At 45.3% G+C, this 20,151-nt stretch overlaps 1 protein-coding gene across 1 annotated transcript in view; it reads right to left on the reverse strand.

Moving 5' to 3' along the window:
• Positions 1 to 1,170: 1,170 nt before the first annotated feature.
• Positions 1,171 to 20,151, reverse strand: part of LOC129459805 (zinc finger protein 681-like) — a 152,716-nt gene continuing 133,735 nt past the window's right edge. Inside the window, 1 exon segment of the mRNA XM_055237016.2 lies at positions 1,171 to 1,296. Coding sequence (XP_055092991.1) covers positions 1,193 to 1,296 — 104 coding nt within the window. The 3' untranslated portion in view covers positions 1,171 to 1,192.

The raw sequence follows: 20,151 nt of genomic DNA on the forward strand, positions 1-20,151 counted from the left end.
AGTAGCCCACCATGACAAAGCTGCCTATGCCTTTATTGCTTTGCAAAAACATAAAGGGGGCCATGTTGGTTGCAAGCCCTAAGCCTATCATAAACAGGCCTTAAAGAAACTGGCCATAAACAGGATTTCTGCAGCAATGTGACATGCTCGTGATGGCTGTCATGCACACTGCTAAAAGTTATTGGTTTACTGGAGCAGGGCAAGGAACACCTGGCCCTGCCCAGAGCAAAAAACCACTCAAACCACAAATGATAGCAGGAGTGGCCTGTGCTTTGACAGCATGTTTTTGCTGCAGATAATCAGCCAGAGCCTGTTTCTCTGCTCCTTGCTGAGAATGATTTGTTTCCCATAAGGAATGCTTCTAGCTAATCTTGCTTATCACTGGCTTTCTGCCAATAAATGTGTGGGTCAAATTCTGTTTGAGGCTCTCAGCTCTGAAGGCTGTGAGACCCCTGATTTCCCACTCCACACCCTCTATTTCTGTGTGTGTGTCTTTAATTCCTCTAGCGCTGGGTTAGGGTCTCCGTGACTGAGCTGGTCTCAACAGGTGCAGGATTCAGCAACAGTTGACAATACCCAAAATTTGTGGGGTTCCTCAAAAAAGAGGAGAGTCAAATCACCGAGGTGCTGGATCCAGTGATATATCACAATCTTACCTTTGGACTGGGACCAGGCAGCAAAATCAAACCACTCAGGTGCTGAACATAGGCATATGTAACAATCACACCCACAGGAAAGTCCAGTAATGAATTAACAATCCTGCACAGGTCCCAGTTCTAGGTATGACAGTCACCACATTTTCTATGTTGGGTCTAAGTATGGTAGTGAAAATCTCACCAATGAACTGGATTGGTGCATGAGAGCCTTCATTCCTCCTGTAAAGTGTGTTCACTCTGGCCCTAAGCCCAGATAAAATTTTCACGGTTTCAGATAGCATTCCCACATGCCAATGAACTGGGTTTAGAAATAAGTCGTCATTCCAGCTTTGGCTGGATGTTCACATATGACAGTTACAATTTTTTTTTTTTTTTGAGATGGGGTCTCGCTCTTTCGCCCAGCCTGGAGTGCAGTGGCGCAATCTCAGCTCACTGCAAGCTCCGCCTCCTGGGTTCCCGCCATTCTCCTGCCTCAGCCCCCCGAGTAGCTGGGACTACAGGTGCCCGCCACTGCGCCCGGCTAATTTTTTGTATTTTTAGTAGAGACGGGGTTTCACCATGTTAACCAGGATGGTCTCGATCTCCTGACCTCGTGATCCGCCTGCCTCGGCCTCCCAAAGTGCTGGGATTACAGGTGTGAGCCACCGCGCCCGACCGACAGTTACAATTTTTAACTGTGGACAGTGTCTGTGTGAAATTCAGGTTTTCACCAGTGGTCTCTGTCCATGTGTGAGGGTGATAATCCTAACAATCGGTGGGGTGTACACATGAGAGCCACAATTGTGTGCTGAACCCTGGAATGACACTCTCTGTACCACAAGAGATTTACATATTATGCAAGAAAGTGGCAATTCTCTATGACTTTGTACAAAAAAGAAGACCCAGGATCATAATTACAACACTAGGCCTAGCTATAAAAGACAGCATCTCTCCTATTAGATGGTTTGAAGTATGAGAATCACCATTGCATCTGTCAGCTAGGCCAAAATATATTTTACAATCCCACCTGTGAATAGGCAGAGAGAAGGAGTCATATCACCTAGGTTTTTAGCCAGGAATACATCACAATCTTTACTGAGGGCAGGGACCAAACAGGAGTATCGCATCACTTTAATACTCAGCCAGGAATATGTTACAACCTTCTCCTAAAAGTAGGACACAGGCAGCAGAGTCACATCACCTGGGTGCTGAGTTCAGTAACAGGTAACAACGCTTTCTATGGTCAAGACCCATGCAGGAGAGACACATCAGCTGGTACCTGGGCCTAGTGATAATTCACAATTTTTCCTGTGTGCAGAGTGCAGGCAAAAATGGAGAGTCACATCTCCCAGGTGACTGATGCATAGATATGTCAGAAGGCCCACTGTAGAAAGGGTTTAGGCAGAAGCCTCTTACTTTATAGGTGTTGGATCTAGTAATATGTCCTAACCGGAAAATATTCAGGGCTTAGGCAAAAAAAAAAAAAGGAGGGTCACACAACCTGAGTGCAGAACTTAGCAATATGTAACAATGCGCTATGTGGGCAGTGCCAAGGGAAGAAGAAAGACTCACGTCACCTGGGTGGAAGACCCAGCCATATGTCACAATGACACCTGTGGGCAGCACCAAGTCTGGAAAAGAGGGTCACATCTTTGAGGTGCAGAGTCAAGATATATGTCACAAGCTCATCTGTGGGCTGGGCCAAGGCAGGAGGGTCAGATCACTAAAATGCATAGCAGACACAAGCATATCTGAAGGAAAGTCCAGGAATGAGATTAGATATTCCACACATGTCCATGTTCTAGATATGAGAGTCAACACCTCCTGTATGTTGGGTATTTAGATACATGAGTAACAATCTCAATAGCTGACAGAAATTTTTCAAGAGAGCCACAACTTCTTCTGCAGACTGTGTTCTTTCAGTGTAGGCACAGCCTCATGTGTGTGCTGAAGTTTGGTCAGTCACCAGCCCACCTGTGGACGAGATCAACATATGAGAGTCAATTCTCCAACTTTCAACAAACTCCATTTGTGAGCTTTAGAACCTCAACAGTGAGATATGCTTATGTGGGAGAATGACAGTCTTTATTGTTGCCTGAGTGTGCATTGAAGAGACACTATCTCACCTGTGTGCTGTGTACTCCTATGACACTCTGTGTCACCTGAGGGCTTTATACAATACACAAGAGTGGTGATCCTCTGTGACCTTCAAACAAGAAGGAAATCCAGATTCTTTTCATTGGTTCTAAGCCCAGAGTCAACATCTCTCTAACTGGCTAAGTCCAGATAAGAGAGTCCTCACCTTCCTATGAGTGGGTTTAGAAATGAGTCGCCATTGGCCGGGCATGTTGGGTCTCACCTGTAATCCCAGCACTTTGGGAGGCTGAGGCAGTTGGATCACCTGAGGTCACGAGTTTGGGAACAGCCTGACCAACACGGTGAAAGCTCATCTCTACTAAAAATACAAACAATGAGCCGGGCATGGTGGCAGGTGCCTGTAATCCCAGTTACTTGGGAGGCTGAGGAAGGAGAATCGCCTGAAGCTGGGAGGCAGAGGTTGCAATGAGCTGAGATCGCACCATTGCACTCCAGCCTGGGCAACAAGAGGGAAACTCTATCTCAAAAAAAAAAAAAAAGTCACCATCTCAACTGTGGCCAGATGTTCACATGACAGTCAAAGTTCCAACCGTGAAGTGCATTCATGTGAGATTCAGGACCTCACCAGTGAGCTCTGTCCATGTGTGAGGGTGACAATTCTAAAGGTTGGTGGGGTGTGCATAGGGGAAACACAATCTCATCTGCATGGTGGACCCTGTTATGACATTCTCTGTAACAAACCAGGGCTGTACAGATGTGAGAGAGTGGTAATTCTCTACGATGTTTGTACAGAAAGAAGACCCAGGATCTTCTTTGTTTTCCTAAGCATAGCTATGAGCAACATGATCTCTCCTACTGGCTTCTTCGAGGTATGAAAGTCATCAGTACATCTGTGTGCTTGCCCAAGTTATATCTCACAATTCCACCTGTGGGTAAACAACAAGCACTGGAGTCACATCAACTGTGTGCTGGGCCAGGGTTATGTCACAATCTTCCCTGAGAGCATGCACCAGGCAGAAGAGTCACATCACAGGGTTCTCAACCAGAGATGTTACAATCCTCTCCTGAAAGCAGGGCACAGGAAGAAGAGTACGATCACCTGGATGGTGGGCCAGGAGATATGTTACAAGGATCGCTGTGGGCAAGGCCTAGACAGGACAGACAAAACACCTGGTTGCTGGGCCCAGCAATATATCACAGTTGTCTCTATGGCAGAATGCAGGCAGAAGTAGAATTTCATCTCCCAGGTGATGGTTAAAAAAATACACCCCAAAGCACTCTGTGGGAAGGGCTCAGGCAGAAGCCTTCCAATCCCTAGGTGTTTGTTTCAGTGATATGTCACAATAACCAAAATATGCGGGTCTCAGGCAAATGAGGAGGGTCACACCACCTAGGTGCTAGGTCCAGTGATCTGTCACAATCTTTTTTTTTTTTTTGACAATGCTCAAGCAGAATAGAAAAGTCACATCACCATGATAATGAACAAAAACATGTGTTAGAATATTTCTGTGGGAGGGCCCATGCAGGTAAGTCACATCACCATGTTGTTGGACCCAGAGATAACGTTGTAATACATGATGCATGCGAGTCTCAGGCAGGAGAGGAGAGTAACATCACTTAGGTGCAGGGTGCACCTAAATGCACATCACAATTTCTCCTTAAGCACACCCCAAGCAGTAGCAGAGAGTCACATCACCAAGGTTCTTGGTCCAGCAGTATTTCACAATACCCCTGAGGGGTGGGCCTAGGCAAAAAAGTCACATTACCTAGGTGAGAAGCCTAGAGATATGTCACAATGTCCCTTGTGAGTAGGGCTCATAAACAAGAGAAGAGACATAGCCTAGGTGCTGGGCTCAGCTTTATGTTCCTATCACCCCAGTGGGAAGAAGCCAAGAATGAGGAAGAATCACATCATATAGGAGCTACATCAAGTGGCATATCACAATTCCCACGGTGGACAAACCCCAGAAGAAAAGAGTCACATCGTCTAGGTGGGAGGCCCAAACATATGTCACAGTGACTCCTGTGTGCAGGGACCAGGCAGAATAATTACACCACTGTTTTACTTGCCCCAGTAATAAGTCCCTCTCTATCCTGTGGTCATGGCCCAGGCAGAAGAGGAATGTCACCTCACATAGGTAAAAAGGGCATCTACCTGGGCTTTGACCATAGGAGAGATTGTAATGGGTCAAGAAATATGTCACAATGCTCTCTGTGGTAAGGGTTCAGGCAGAGGACTCACATCATCTTAGTACTCGGCCCAGTAGTATGTCTCAATGCCTTCTAAGGGCACAGCCAAAGCAAAAAAAGTAATATCACCTTACTGTTAGGCACAGTCATACCTCATAATCTCTTCTGTGAGCAGAAACTTAAAAAAAAAGAAAAGTGTCAGCCGGGTTCAATGACTCATGCCTGTAATCCCAGCACTTTGAGAGGCTGAGGAAGGTAGATCACCTGAGGTTGGGAGTTCGAGACCAGCCTGACCAACATGGAGAAACCGTGTCTACTAGGAATACAAGATTATTTGGGCATGGTGGCACATGCCTTTAATCCCAGCTACTCAGGAGGCTGAAGTAGGAGAATCGCTTGAACCCAGGAGGCAGAGGTTGTAATGAGCTGAGATCACGCCATTGCACTCCAGCCTGAGCAAGAAGAGTGAAACTCCATCAAAAAAAAAAAAAAGGAAAGAAAAGTGTCATATCAGCCAAGTGCTGGGCCCAACAATATGTCCCAATACCCCCAGTGATTAGGGAACAGGCAGGAAAAATAAGTCACATTTCCAGGGTGATTGGAAAGATGTATGTTACAATGCCCTCTGTAGACAGGTCCAGGATGAAGGACCTGGCTGATGAACTTAGCAATATGTCACGATGGCCTATGTAGGTAGGGCACAAGCATGAGAGTCACATAACCAAAGTGTGAGGCCCAACAATATGTCACAATAAACATGTGGGCAGCACTAAGGCCAAAGAGGAGACTCACATCACCTGGGTGCAAGGTTCAGCAATATGTCGCAATGAACCCTGTGGGCTTTACAAGGCAGAATAGAATCTGGTTCCAGGGATATGTCACTGTGAGCTGGGCCCAGGGAAGAGAGTCAAACCATTCAGATGCTGGGCCGAGGTGTATGTCACAATCACACCTGTAGGAAGGTCCTGTGATGACATTAACTATAACACACATGTACCGAGTGAAGGGATGAGAGTCAACACCTCCTGCATTTTGGGTCTAAATACAGGAGTCAGTCTCAATGCTGGACTGGATTTGTGCATGAGCCTCAATTTCTCTTGCAAACTCTGTGCCTTAAAGTTACAGCCACAAAGGTGCACTGAATCTTGGTTAAAGAGCCACCGACCCAACTATGGAAAGAATCCGAGAGTCCATTTTCCAACATTCAACTGCCTCCAAAAGTAACATTCAGAACCTCGAAAGTGGGTTGTGTTCATTTAAGTAGATGACAATCTTTGCCATTAACTGGGTGTGAATATGAGTGTCACAATCTCACCTGTGTGTTCAGCCTTGCCAGGACACTCTTTGTACCACCTGGGTGCTTTATATGGTATGCAGGAGAGTTGCAATCTGCTCTGAGACCTTTGTACTTCTGTGGATCCATAATCTTATGTGGTCCTAAGTCTAACTATGAGAGTCAACATCTCTCAAATTGCCAGGGTCCAGACAGGAGAGTCCTCACTTGCCAATAAGCTAGGTTTAGAAATGAGCCAGCATCTTACCTGGGCATGGTGGCTCACACCTGTAATCCCAACACTTTGGGAGGCTGAGGCAGGTGGATCACCTGAGGTTGGGAGTTAAAGACCAACCTGACCAACATGGAGAAAACCTGCCTCTACTAAAAATACAAAAAAAAAAAAAATTATCCAGATGTGGTGGCACATACCCGTAATCCCACCTACTCGGGAGGCTGAGACAGGAGAATTGCTTGAACGCGGGAGGCGGAGGTTGCAGTGAGCAGAGATCACACCATTGCACTCCAGCCTGGGCAACAAGAGGGAAACTCCATGTTAAAAAAAAAAAAAAAAGAGTCAGCATCTCAACTGGCCAGATGTTCAGATATGATAGTTACAATTTCAACTGTGGACTGGATCTGTATGTGAGAATCATGACCTCATCAGTGGGCTCTATGTGTGAGCGTGACAATTCTAAAAATTGGCAGAATGTGCTTACAAGAAACATGATATTTAGGCCAGGCATGGTGGCTCATGCCTGTAATTCCAGCATTTTGGGAGGCCAAGGTGGACAGATCATGAGGTCAGGAGAGCAAGACCATCCTGGCTAACATGGTGAAACCACATCTCTACTGAAAATATAAAATGTTAGCCATGCGTGGTGGCACGTGCTTGTAGTCCCAGCTACTCAGGAGGCTGAGCCAGGAGAATCGCTTGAACCTGTGAGGTGGAGGTTGCAGTGAGCTGAGATTGCGCCACTGCACTCCAGCTTGGGTGACACAGCAAGACTCTGTCTCAAAGAAAAAAAAAAAAAAGAAACAAAACATGGTCTAACCTGCTTTGCAGCCCTAACCAGGACTGAGGCAGGAGCCTCCCATTTTAGGAGTCTGGCTCAGTAAAATGTCATAGTACTAAATATGCAGTTCTCAGGCAGAACAGAAGAGTCACATGACCTAAGTTCTTGTTCCAGTGATATGTCACAATCTTGCCTTTTGGCAAGGACCAGGGAGAAGAGAGCAGTCACATTACATAGGTGATGAATGAACATATATGTCCTAATACCCCCACGTACAGAGAAAATGCAGGACAATTTCACCAGCTATTTGCTGAACCTAGTGATATGTCAAAATATACAACTTATGCAGTGCCCAGGCAGGAGAAGAGAGTATCATCATCTAGGTGTCAGGCACAGTGACACATTGCAATATCTTCCAGAGAGTCCAAGCAGTGGAGAAGAGTGACATCACCTAGGTACTGAGTCAAAAAATATGTCAGCCAGGCATAGTGGCTCATGCCTGTAATCCCAGCACTTAGGGAGGTGGAGGCAGGTGGATAACCTAAGGTCAGGAGTTCGAGATCAGCCTGGCCAACATGGTAAAACCCTATCTCTAACTAAAACTATGCGGGGGTTCAGTCAGGATGGTGGGAGAAATTGTAAAATTATAGGAAATAAACACAAACCCTCCTGGAAGGCCTGGGGATTTGCATAAAGTGGCTGAAGTCAGCTGAATTCTCTTAAAAGTTCAGGGCATAGATACATAGGAATGTAGAGTAGTTTACCTAAATAACTTGTTCACTCATGTGGTCCTAAAACTAATCTTTAAATAGCTCATGGGCAGGATGGCTCTTTTAGAGGGGAAGGCGACCAGGTTGATTACCCTCTAATGGTGTTGACTCAAAGCCTTTGTCATTTAATGTGTGCTGAATAAATGCCAGCAGGGCCAGTGAGTCAGGGCCGTGGCTGCAACTCTTTACAGCACTCTCCTTGGAGTCTGTAAGTGGACCGGACCCTCAGCCGATCTGACAAGCACAATATTGTGTCAGTGTACATTATTCATCTCTCATTGGGTCAGGGTCTGCAGGACAAACACCCGCAGCTGGTGCCCCATGTGAGGAATGCTGTGCAGGGAGCATGACGGACCCCCAAACAACAGTAAAAAAGGAACTGCACAGTCAGTGAGTAATCAGTAAGTCATTGGTGCCCACATGGGATTTCCAAGTTCGGCGGGGATTGTTCAGGCTGAGGTTTCATCATGGGACAACAGTTATCAGCCAACAGAAACAGTATATAAAAGCATTGAAATAGCTGCTTAAAGATAGTGGAGCCTCAGTTTTGAAGGCTCAATTAAGGGACCTAATGCAAACTGTTGCAACCCATTACCCATGGTTCCCAAAAGAAGGCATGCTAGACATAGAGCTCTGGGAACAAGTGGGGAGAAATCTTAAGCAACACCATGTGCAAGGGTAACGGCTCCCAGTATCATCTTTAATATTATGGGCTCTAGTGAGGGTGGCCTTGGTACCATTATATACAGAAGAGCCTAAAAAGGGGAAAAAGGAGGAATAGGAATTGTCACCTGCCTTACCACCTCCTTCTTCCTCAGCCCCAAAATAACAAAGAAGAAACAGAGGTTTTGCCTAAGTCTCCTCCTCAAATAAATAGGAAAAAAGATGAGGGATACACTACAGCAATGCAACCCTGTCTTAAGCAAGTAGCATTAGAACGGGAGCTCTTAGCCTGCCCAGTAATGCAAAATCAATGAGGCAACCACTTACATAAAGAGTTGAGAGGCCAGGCATGGTGGCTCATGCCTGTAATCCCTGCATTTTGGGAGGCTGAGGCAGGCAGATCATGAGGTCAAGAGATTGAGACCATCCTGGCCAACATGATGAAACCCTGTCTCTACTAAAAATACAAAAACTGGCTGGGAGTGGTGGCACACGCCTATGATCCCAGATACTCAGGAGGCTGAGGCAGGAGAATCACTTGAAAACCCGGGAGGCAGAGGTTGCAGTGAACCAAGATTGCAGCATTGCACTTCAACCTGGCCAAGCCTGGTGACAGAGTGAGACTCTGTCTCAAAAAAAAAAAACAGAATTGAGAAAAGGCATTAGAGGCCAGAGCTGTGCAGCCAAGCAGGCAGTAGGCAGAAGTAAAGGTTCGGCAGCAGGGAAGCTCACAGACACGGAGCCAGCAAATGCTCCCAAAAGCAGCCTGTGTGGTGGCGAGGATGGGGAGCCAGGCTCAGCGTGCCAGATCTGGCCTCCTAAGGAGGGGTGGAAGGCAAGGTCTGCCCAGCCAGCAGCAGCCTGGTGGTGGGGGAAGGGAGCAGCACAAGCGAAAAGCAGCACAGGCAAAAAGTGGCGCCTAGGCAAGTGCAACATGACAGCCACCCCAGGACCCGCGCTACTGCCCTCTGACTCCACGGGCAGCCCACGGCAAAATTTCATGTGTTTCTTGCATACAAGCTATCAAGTCTCGGAGCCCAAGCCTGCATGTATACATCCACATGGCCTGAAGCAACTAAAGAACCACAAAAGAAGTGAAAATAGCCAGTTCCTGCCTTAACTAATGACATTCCACCATTGTGATTTATTCCTGCCCCACCCTAACTGGTCAATTGACCTTGTGAAATTCCTTGTCCTGGACAATGAGTCCAACCTCCCCACTAAGCACGTTGTAACCCCCAACTCTGCCTGCAAGAGAAAAACTCCCTTTGACTGTAATTTTCCACTACTTACCCTAATCCTATAAAACTGCCCCACTCCTATCTCCCTTTGCTGACTCCTTTTTCAGAATCAGTCTGCCTGCACCCAGGTGATTAAAAAGCTTTATTGCTCACACAAAGCTTGTTTGGTCATCTCTTCACACGGACATGCATGACATTTGGTGCTGAAGACCCAGGACGGGGGACTCCTTCGGGAGACTGGTCCCCTGTCCTGGCCCTCACTCCATGAGATCCACCTACAACCTTGGGTCCTCAGTCCAACCAGCCCAAGGAACATCTCACTAATTTCGAATCAGGTAAGCAGTCTTTTCACTCTCTTCTCCAGGCTCTCTCACTACCCTTCAATCTCCTTGTCCTTCTAATTCCAGTTCTTTTTCATCTCTAGTAGAGACAAAGGAGACACATTTTATCCATGAACCCAAAACTCTGGCACCGGTCTTGGACTCAGGAAGACAGTCTTCCCTTGGTGTCTGATCATCATGGGGATGCCTGCCCTGATTAATCACCCACATTCCATTGGTGTCTGATCATCGTGGGGATGCCTGCCCTGATCACCCACATTCCATTGGTGTCTGATCACTGCAGGGACGCCTAACTTGATCATTCACCCACATTCCCTTGCTGGCAAGACAATTGCAGGGATGCCTGCTTTGGCTGCTCACCCATATTACAGCCCAGGGCTGCTCACACCACACCCTTCTCCACATCTCTACCCTTCTCTTCAAACTTCACTATGGGCAACCTTCCACCCTCCATTCCCCCTTCTTCTCCCTTAGCCTATGTTCTCAAGAACTTAAAACCTTTTCAACTCACACCTGACCTAAAACCTAAATGCCTTATTTTCTTCTGCAACACTGCTTGGCCCCAATACAAACTCGACAATGGTTCCAAATGGCCAGAAAATGGCACTTTTGATTTCTCCATCTTACAAGACCTGGATGATTTTTGTCAAAAATGGGCAAGTGGTCTGAGGTTCCAGACGTTCAGGCATTCTTTTACACATCGGTCCCTCCCTAGTCTCTGCTCCCAATGTGACTCATCCCAAATCTTTCTTCTTTCTCTCCTGTCTGTTCCTTCAGTCTCCACCCCAAGTTCTGAGTCCTTTAAATCTTCCTTTTCTAAGGACCCATCTGACCTCTCCTCTCCTCCCCAGACTGCTCCTCACCAGGACCAGCCAGGTCCCAGTTCTTCCTCAGCCTCTGTTCCCCCACCCTATAATCCTTCTGTGACCTCCCCTTCTCACACTTGGTCCAGCTCTTTGTTCCACAGTTAGCTCTCCCCCACCTGCCCAAAAATTTCCTCTTAAAGAGGTGGCTGGAGCTAAAGGCATAGTCAAGGTTAATGTTCCTTTTTCTTTATCCGACCTCTCCCAAATCAGTTAGCATTTAGGCTCTTTTACATCAAATATAAAAACCCAGCCCAGTTCATGGCCCGTTTGGCAACAACCCTTACATGCTTTACCGCCGTAGACCCAGAGGGGCCAGAAGGCCATCTTATTCTCAGTATGCATTTTGTTACCCAATCCGCTCCTGACATAAAAAAAGTCCCAAAAATTAGATTCCAGCCCTAAAACTCCACAACAGGAATTAATTAACCTTGCCTTCAAGGTGTACAGTAATAGAGAATAGGCAGCCACAGAGCAATGTATTTCTGAGTTGCAATTACTTGCCTCTGCTGTGAGAGAAACCCCAGCCACATCTCCAGCACAGAAGAACTTCAAAACAAACTGCAGGGGCCAGGTGTTCCTCTGGGACCTCCTCCCCCAGGATCTTGCTCCAATTGCCAGAAATCTGGCCACTGGGCCAGGGAATGCCCACAGCCTGAGATGCCTCCTACGCCATGTCCCACCTGTGCAGGACCCCACTGGAAGTTTGACTGTCTGACTCACCTGGCAGCCACTCCCAGAGCCCCTGGAATTCTAGCCCAAGGCTCTGTGACTGACTCCTTCCCAGATCTTCTTGGCTTACTGGCTGAAGACTGATGCTGCCCCATCACCTCAGAAGCCTCCTGGACTATCACAGATGCTGTGAGTAACCTCTTATAGTGGAAGGTAAGTCTATCCCCTTCTTAATCAATATGGAGGCTACCCACTCCACATTCAAGAGTCTGTTTCCTTTGCCTCCATAACTGTTGGGGGTATTGATGGCCAGGCTTCTAAACCTCTTTAAACTCCCCAAATCTTGTACCAACTTGGACATTCTTTTATACACTCTTTTTTAGTCATCCCCACCTGCCCAGCTCCCTTATTAGGTCAAGACATTTTAACTAAATTTTCTGCTTCCCTGACTATTCCTGGGCTACAGCCACACCTCATTGCCACTGTTTTCCCCAGTTCAAAGCCTTCTTTGCATTATCCCCTTGTGTCTCCCTACCTTAATCCACAAGTATGGGATACCTCTACTCCCTCCTTGGTGATCAATCATGCACCCCTTACCATCCCATTAAAACCTAATCACCCTTACCCCACTCAATGCCAGTATCCCATCCCACAACAGGCTTTAAGGGGACTAAAGCCTGTTATCACTCGCCTGTTACAGCATGGCCTTTTAAAGTCTACAAACTCTCCTTACAACTCTCCTATCCCACCTGTCCAAAAACCAGACAAGTCTTACAGGCTGGTCCAGGATCTTCACCTTGTTAACCAAATTTTCTTGCCTATCCACCTCATGGTGCCAAACCCATATACTCTCCTATCCTCATTACCTCCCTCCACTACCCATTATTCTGTTCTGTATCTCAAAGATGCTTTCTTTACTATTCCTTCACATCCTTCATCCCAGCCTCTTTTCACTTTCACTTGGACTGACCCTGACACTCATCAGTCTCAGCAACTCACCTGGACTGTTCTGTCCCAAGGCTTCAGGGAGAGCCCACACTACTTTGGCCAGGCCCTTTCTCATTATCTGCTTTCTGTTTGCTCATCTGCCTTCCACCTTATTCAATATTTTGATGATCTTCTTTGTAGCCCCTCTTACCAATCTTCCCAGCAGGACACTATTCTGCTTCTTCAACATCTCTACTCAAAGGGATACCGAGTATCCCCCTCCAAGACACAAATTTCTTCCCCTAGCATTACCTAACTCAGTATAATCTTCCATCCACATACACGTGCCTTCCTGTAGACCATGTTCAGTTAATCTTCCAGACCCCAATCCCCACCACCAAACAACTCCTTTCCTTCTTAGGCATTGTTGGTTATTTCTGACTCTAGATACCGGGTTTTGCTATCCTAACCAAACCAGTTTACAAACTCACAAAGGGTAACTTAACTGATCCCATAGACCATAAGTCTTTTCCCCATTCGTCTTTTCAATTTCTCAAAAAGGCCCTGGAGACAGCTCCTACACTAGCACTCCCCGACTTGTCCCATCCTTTTTCCTTACAGGCAGCTGAAATACAAGGCTGTGCTGCTGGAGTCCTCACACAGGAGCCAGGCCCATGACCTGTTGCCTTTCTATCAAAACAACTTGACCTCACAATTTGGGGGTGGCCCTCATGTCTACGTGCAGCAGCTGCCACTGCTTTAATACTTTTAGATGCCCTCAAAGTCACAAGCTATGCTCCACTTACTCTCTACAGTTCCCATAGCTTTCAATATCTATTTCCCTCTTTCTTGTTCCCCACACAAACCACATTTGGTTTATTGATGGTAGTTCTTCCAGGTCCAATTGCCAATCACTGGCAAAGGCAGATTATGCTATAGTGTCTTCCACATCTATCATTGAGGCTACAGCCCTGCCCCCTTCCACTACCTCTCAACAAGCAGAACTCATTAGGCTACAGCCCTGCCCCCTTCCACTACTTCTCAACAAGCAGAACTCATTGCCTTAAGCCATCATTCTTGCAAAGGGACTACCTGTCAATATCTACACTGATTCCAAGTATGCCTTCCACATCCTTTACCACCATGCTGTTATATGGGCAGAAAGAGGTTTCCTCACTACACAGGGGTCCTCCATCATTAATCCCTCCTTAATAAAAACTCTTCTTAAAGCTGCTCTACTTCCAAGGAAGCTAGGGTAATTCACTGCAAGGGCCATCAAAAGGCATCAGATCCCACTGCTCAGGGCAATGCTTATGCTGATAAGGTAGCTAAAGAAGCAGCTAGCATTCCAAATTCTGTCCCTCATGGTCAGTTTTTCTCATTCTCATCTTTTCACTTTACATTTCCAGTTTTGCTTTACAAAGGTCTCTTCTTCCTCTGTCGCTCCTCCACTTACATGTGTCTACCTATTAATTGGACAAGCACATGTACACTAGTTTTCTTTACTCCCAAAAAACATTTTGCAAATAGGACTGAACAGCTTCCTGTTCCCCTCATGACACCAACACTTCACCACTATTTTCTTTTATTTTTCTTATTAGTATAAGAAGACAGAAATAGGCCCTGAATTGCTGCTGAAAAAGGAGGACTCTATATTTTTAAATGAAGGGTGTTGTTTTGACCTAAATCAATCTGGCCTGGTGTATGACAACATAAAAAAATCTCAAGGATAGAGCCCCAAAACTTGCCAACCAAGCAAATAATTACACTGAACCCCCTTGGGCACTCTCTATTTGGATATCCTGGGTCCTCCCAATTCTTAATCCTTTAATACCTGTATTTTTCCTTCTCTTATTTGGACCTTGTGTCTTCTGTTTAGTTTCTCAATTCATACAAAACCACATCAAGGCCATCACCAATCATTCTATATGACAAATGCTCCTTCTAACAACCCCACAATATAACCCCTTGCCCCAAAATCTTTCTTCAGTTTGATCTCTCCCACTCTATGTTCCCAAGCCACCCCTAATACTACTTGAAGCAGCCCTGAGAAACATCGCCCATTATCTCTCCATACCCTCCCCCAAAATTTTCTCTGCCCCAACACTTCAGCACTATTTTGTTTTGCTTCTATTAATTATAAGAAGACAGTAATATCAGGTCTCTGAGCCCAAGCCTGCACGTACATATACATCCAGATGGCCTGAAGCAACTAAAGAACCACAAAAGAAATGAAAATATCCAATTCCTGCCTTAACTGATGATATTCCACCATTGTGATTTGTTCCTGCCCCACCCTAACTGGTCAATTGACCTTGTGAAATTCCTTCTCCTGGACAATGAGTCTCAGAACCTCCCCACTGAGCACCTTGTGACCCCCGCCTCTGCCTGCAAGAGAAAAACCCCCCTTGACTGTAATTTTCCACTACCTACCCAAATCCTATAAATTTGCCCCACCCCTATCTCCCTTTGCTGACTCCTTTTTCAGACTCAGTCTGCCTGCACCCAGGTGATTAAAAAGCTTTATTGCTCACACAAACCCTGTTTGGTCATCTCTTCACATGGACTTGCATGACACAAGTGACATCCCAGATTATAATTCTCTGCTAAGATTTAAGTAAAATTTAAGAATTTAAAAGACCTCTTTCTAATAATGGCCACTGTTTTTATCTCTCTCTTACCCCTAATGTGACTCTCACCAATTCCAATTTAAGTAAAACAGTAGCCTCTGAAGGGAGAGAAATTACAAATGGCTCATGAATTACTTGAAAAGCAAATAAAAGCTGGGCATGTAGAACCACCTAATAGTCCTTGGAATTTGCCCATTTTTGTCATCCCCAAAAAGTCAGGTAAATGGAGGCTTTTACATGACCTATGTGCTATTAATGCCAATTTGCAACCTATGGGACCCCTTCAGCAGGGGTTCCCTTCCTCCATGGCAATTCCTCAAGATTGGCCTATAATCATTATTGACTGAAAAGACTGTTTTCATATGATTCCCCTAGCAGAACAGGACAAAGAAAAATTTGTGTTTACAATACCAGCTATCAATAATGAAAGACCAGCTTGTTGATTTTATTGGAAAGTGCGTCCTCAAGGAATGCTAAGCAGTCCTCTCCTTGGAAATATCTTGGGTACATGCTAACTACCCAGTCAGTAAGACCTCAAAAAGTTAAACTAAATACTAGGCAACTTACATACATTAAATGATTATCAGAATTTACTGGTCAATATTAACTGGCTCTACCCCACTTTGGGGATTCCTACTGATAAGTTACAAAACCTGTTTTCTATCTTAAAGGGCAATACAGACCTAGATTATCCAAGATATTTAACCCCTGCAGCAAACAGGGGAAATCGAGGAAATAGAACAATCCATCTCTCAGAGGCAGCTAGATTGCATATATCCAGGCTACTCAATTCAGTAAAACACTCCCCTACAGGGTTAATAGGACAGATAACCCCAGAACCTCGCTTCCTAGAATAGGTTTTTTGCTCACATACTGGGACTAAAGCACTCTTTCCCTATATACAATTACTCAGTAAACTCATCTATTCAGGCCACAAACAATGCAGTCAGTTGCTAGATTATGATTCTGATATCATCAGGATTCCTTTAAGTAAAAGGCAATTCAAAGCAGTATTGCCAGTATCTATCGATCTGCAAATAAATGTCCTGATTACACAGGACAAATAGAGCATGTCCTTCCTGCTAATAAACTCCTTCATTTCTTATCTTGTACTCCTGTGATTTTGCCTGTAAAAATAGTTCACTTCCCCATACCAAATGCTTTAACACGCTTTACTGATGGTTCAGGTAAACATAGAAAAGTGGCAATGTGGTGGAGACCATAAAATTCACTCACTCAATCTGGGTTTACTTGCACTCAGAGAGCTGAGATTGGGGCCCTGATATTGGCCTTGGAAACTTTTTCCACTCAGCCCATCAATATTGTGAGTGACTCTTCTTACTCTATTTATTGCAGAATTTTGAGACAGCCCTGATTAAGTCCACTCTAGAGTCCGCCCTGTGTGCTCTTTTTCTCTAACTTCAGCAATTGCTAGATCAATGTACACACCCTATTTTTATTACACACATTCCAGCCCACAGCTCACTGCCTGGCCCATTAGCTTATGGCAATAATCAAGCAGACCTTGTGGTTATAACATCACTGCTTAACCGAGCCACCAAATCACATCAATTCTTCCACCAAAATTAGAGAAACTTATCTAAACAATTTCAACTTACCCAGAGGCTGGCTAAACAAATTATCCTGCAATGCCTAGATTGCCAGCTCAGAGGCACGTCCCCTCCCTCAACAGGTGTTAACCCTAAAGGACTAGAACCTAATCAATTATAGCAAACAGATGTAACACACATCCCTCAATTTAGAAAACTTAGATATGTACATGTATCCACTGATACAAACACTCATCTAATTAGTGCACAAGCCCTTCCTGGAAAGTCCACTCAATATGTCATTAAACATCTTTTAACTTTTGTGTTTATGGGGCAGCCCACAACAACTAAAACTGATAATAGTCCAGCTTATGCCAGCTCACAATTTCAACAATTTTGTCACACATGGAATATCCAACATTCCACAAGCATCCCATATAACCCTCAAGGACAAGCCATAGTAGAATGTGCCCATTCCACTCTTAAAAGTATGCTCAAAAAACAAAAAACGAGGAGTATGGGCAAAGACCCTGCAATGCTATTGGCACAAGCCTTATTGACCCTTAATTTTCTAAATTTAGATGATAAATTTCAATCAGCTGTAGAAAAGCACTTTGCTAAAGCCTCTCAAGACATAAAACCTGCAGTTTTTGCTAATGTGAGGAAGAGGATATGCTTGTGTTCACACCCCCTCAGGTCCTCTTTGGATTCCAGCACGATGCATCAAACCATACCATGGCATGCCTAGGACCCAACCCCATACGAGAAATGAAGAAACTGACCTTACAGGACCTGCAGCCCCAAGCAATGCAGCTTCCACAGATGACACAAGCCCCAGACCTGGGGGATGCTGAAGAGGACAACTCAGGAGGCTGAACGAATCTTGTTCCAGACACAGACACCAATTACTCCAGATAATTTGTTCCTTGCTGTGCTTTCTGTTGTACATTGCAACTCACAAAGGGTATTGATCCTTTTTATACTCTTGCTTTGTTGGCAACCTGTACCTGCTACATTCTATTAGGCTCATACTTGGACCCACCTTTTTTTCCCCTGTCACCTGGGCAGACACTCCCTTCCCAGCCTTTAATAATATAACTGCTTGGCTAAGAGGGATAGATTTACCCCTAGTAGGGCTCCTTAGTAACAGCACACATAGAACTGAAGTGTCAAATAAAACTACAGGTCACTCACTGGAAAAGAATGTTGCTAATTATAGTCATGATTGTCTTATGTTATTTGCTAATTCTAGGATGCAAAGTTGGAATAAGAGCAATGACCACTTCTCCCGACAGACCTATTGCTTCACACATCTATACTCTTCAGTCAACAGGACCTGATGCAAAGAACAGAAAAGGAGGAGTTGTGGGGGATTCAGTCAGGATGGTGGGAGAAATTATAAAATTATAGGAAATAATCACAAACCCTTGTGGAAGGCCTGGGGGATTGCATAAAATGTTGGGCCGAAGGCAGCTGAATTCTCTTAAAAGCTTAGGGCATAGATACATAGAAATGTAGTTTATCTAAATAACTTGTTTACTCATGTGGTTCTAAAACTAACCTTTGATAGTTCATGAGCAGGATAGCTCTCTCAGGGTGTGGGGAGGGCAACCAGATTGATTACCCTCTAATGGTGTTGACTTAAAGCCTTTGTCATTTAATATGTGCTGAATAAATGCTGGCAGGGCCGGTGAGTCTGGGCCACAGCTGCAACTCTTTATAGCACTCTCCTTGGAGTCTGTAAGTGGCCTAGACCCTCAGCTGGTCTGACAAGCATAATATCTGTGTCAGTGTACGTTATTCATCCATCATTGGGTCAGGGTCTGCAGGACAGACCCCCGCAAAAATAAAATAAAATAAAAAAACAGCCAGGCATGGTGGCACATGCCTGTAATCCCACCTACCTGGGAGGCTGAGAGAGGAGAATCACTTGAACACGGGAGGCAGAGGTTCCAGTGAGCCAAGATCATGCCACTTCATTCCAGCCTGGGCAATAGAGTGAGACTCTATCTAGAATATATATATATATATGTGTGTGTGTGTTTGTGTGTGTGGTGTGTGTGTGTCACAATAATCACTGAGGGGAGGACCAAGGCAAGAGAGTCAAATTTCCTAAAGGGGTAATAGATATATCACAATAACCTCTGTGAGTAGGACTCAAGAAAAATAGGAGAATCACATAACCTAGCAGCTAGGTAAACCTATATGACATAACCATCCTTGTGGACAGGGCACAAGAAGAAAGTCACATCAGATAAATCCTGAACCAAGTCATATGTAACAATCCACTCTATGGACAGTTCCCAGGAAGAGAAGAGTCATACCATTTAGGTGATGGGACCAGGGATATGTCACAATAGTCCATGTAAACAGAGATCATGCAGAAGGAAGAGATCACCTGTGTGTTGGGTGTAGCAATAAGTCACTCTATTTTCTGTGGGCATGGCCCAGGCAGGAGGGGAGAGTCACATCATCTAGGTGCTTGGCCCAGAGATATGTCACAATCTCTACTATGGGCAAAGCCCAGGTAAGAAAGGAGAGTCACATCAAATCATTGATGGGCCAAGAAATATGCCACAATGCCCCAAGTTGGCAGGGTCTGAGCAGGAGACAAATTACATTCATGTAGGGCACTGCAATATGTCACAATGTCTTTTGAGGGCAGGGCCAGGCAAAATAACCTTGGCATTGGGGCCAGCAATACGTCAGTTTTCTTGCAGAAGAGAAGAGTCACATCAGCTCAGTGCTGAAACCAGCAATACATATCGTTATCCCTCAGTGAGCAGGGATCAGGCCGGTGAAAAGATTCACATCACCTAGGTGATACACACAGAGATATATCACAATTTCCCTGGAAGGCAGTGCCCTGGAAGAACGGTTACATCACCTGGGTATTGAAAGCAGCTATACTTCACAATGGCCTATGTAGGCAGGCCATAGGTGGCAAAGACCCATCACCTGGGTGCTAAGTCCAAGGATATGTCACAATTTTCCTGAGAGAAAGGCTCAGGTGGGAGAGAAACACCTTCTAATTGCTGGGCCCAGTGATATGTCACAATCTTCTCTGTGGGAAGAATGCAGGTAAAAGAGGAGAGTCATGTCTTTCTAGGTAATGAAGGCAGAGACATGCCACCAATCCTCCTGTGGGCAAGGTGCAGGCAGAATCCTCTCATCCCCTAGGTGTTGGGCCCAGAGATATATCACAATACTCACAATATGCCATGACCTGACAATAGAGGTGAGTCACATTACGTAGGTGCTGGGTCCAGAGATATGTCACAAT

The sequence above is a fragment of the Symphalangus syndactylus genome, chromosome 13 (genome assembly GCF_028878055.3).
Source record: "Symphalangus syndactylus isolate Jambi chromosome 13, NHGRI_mSymSyn1-v2.1_pri, whole genome shotgun sequence".
Taxonomy (NCBI): Eukaryota; Metazoa; Chordata; class Mammalia; order Primates; family Hylobatidae; genus Symphalangus; species Symphalangus syndactylus.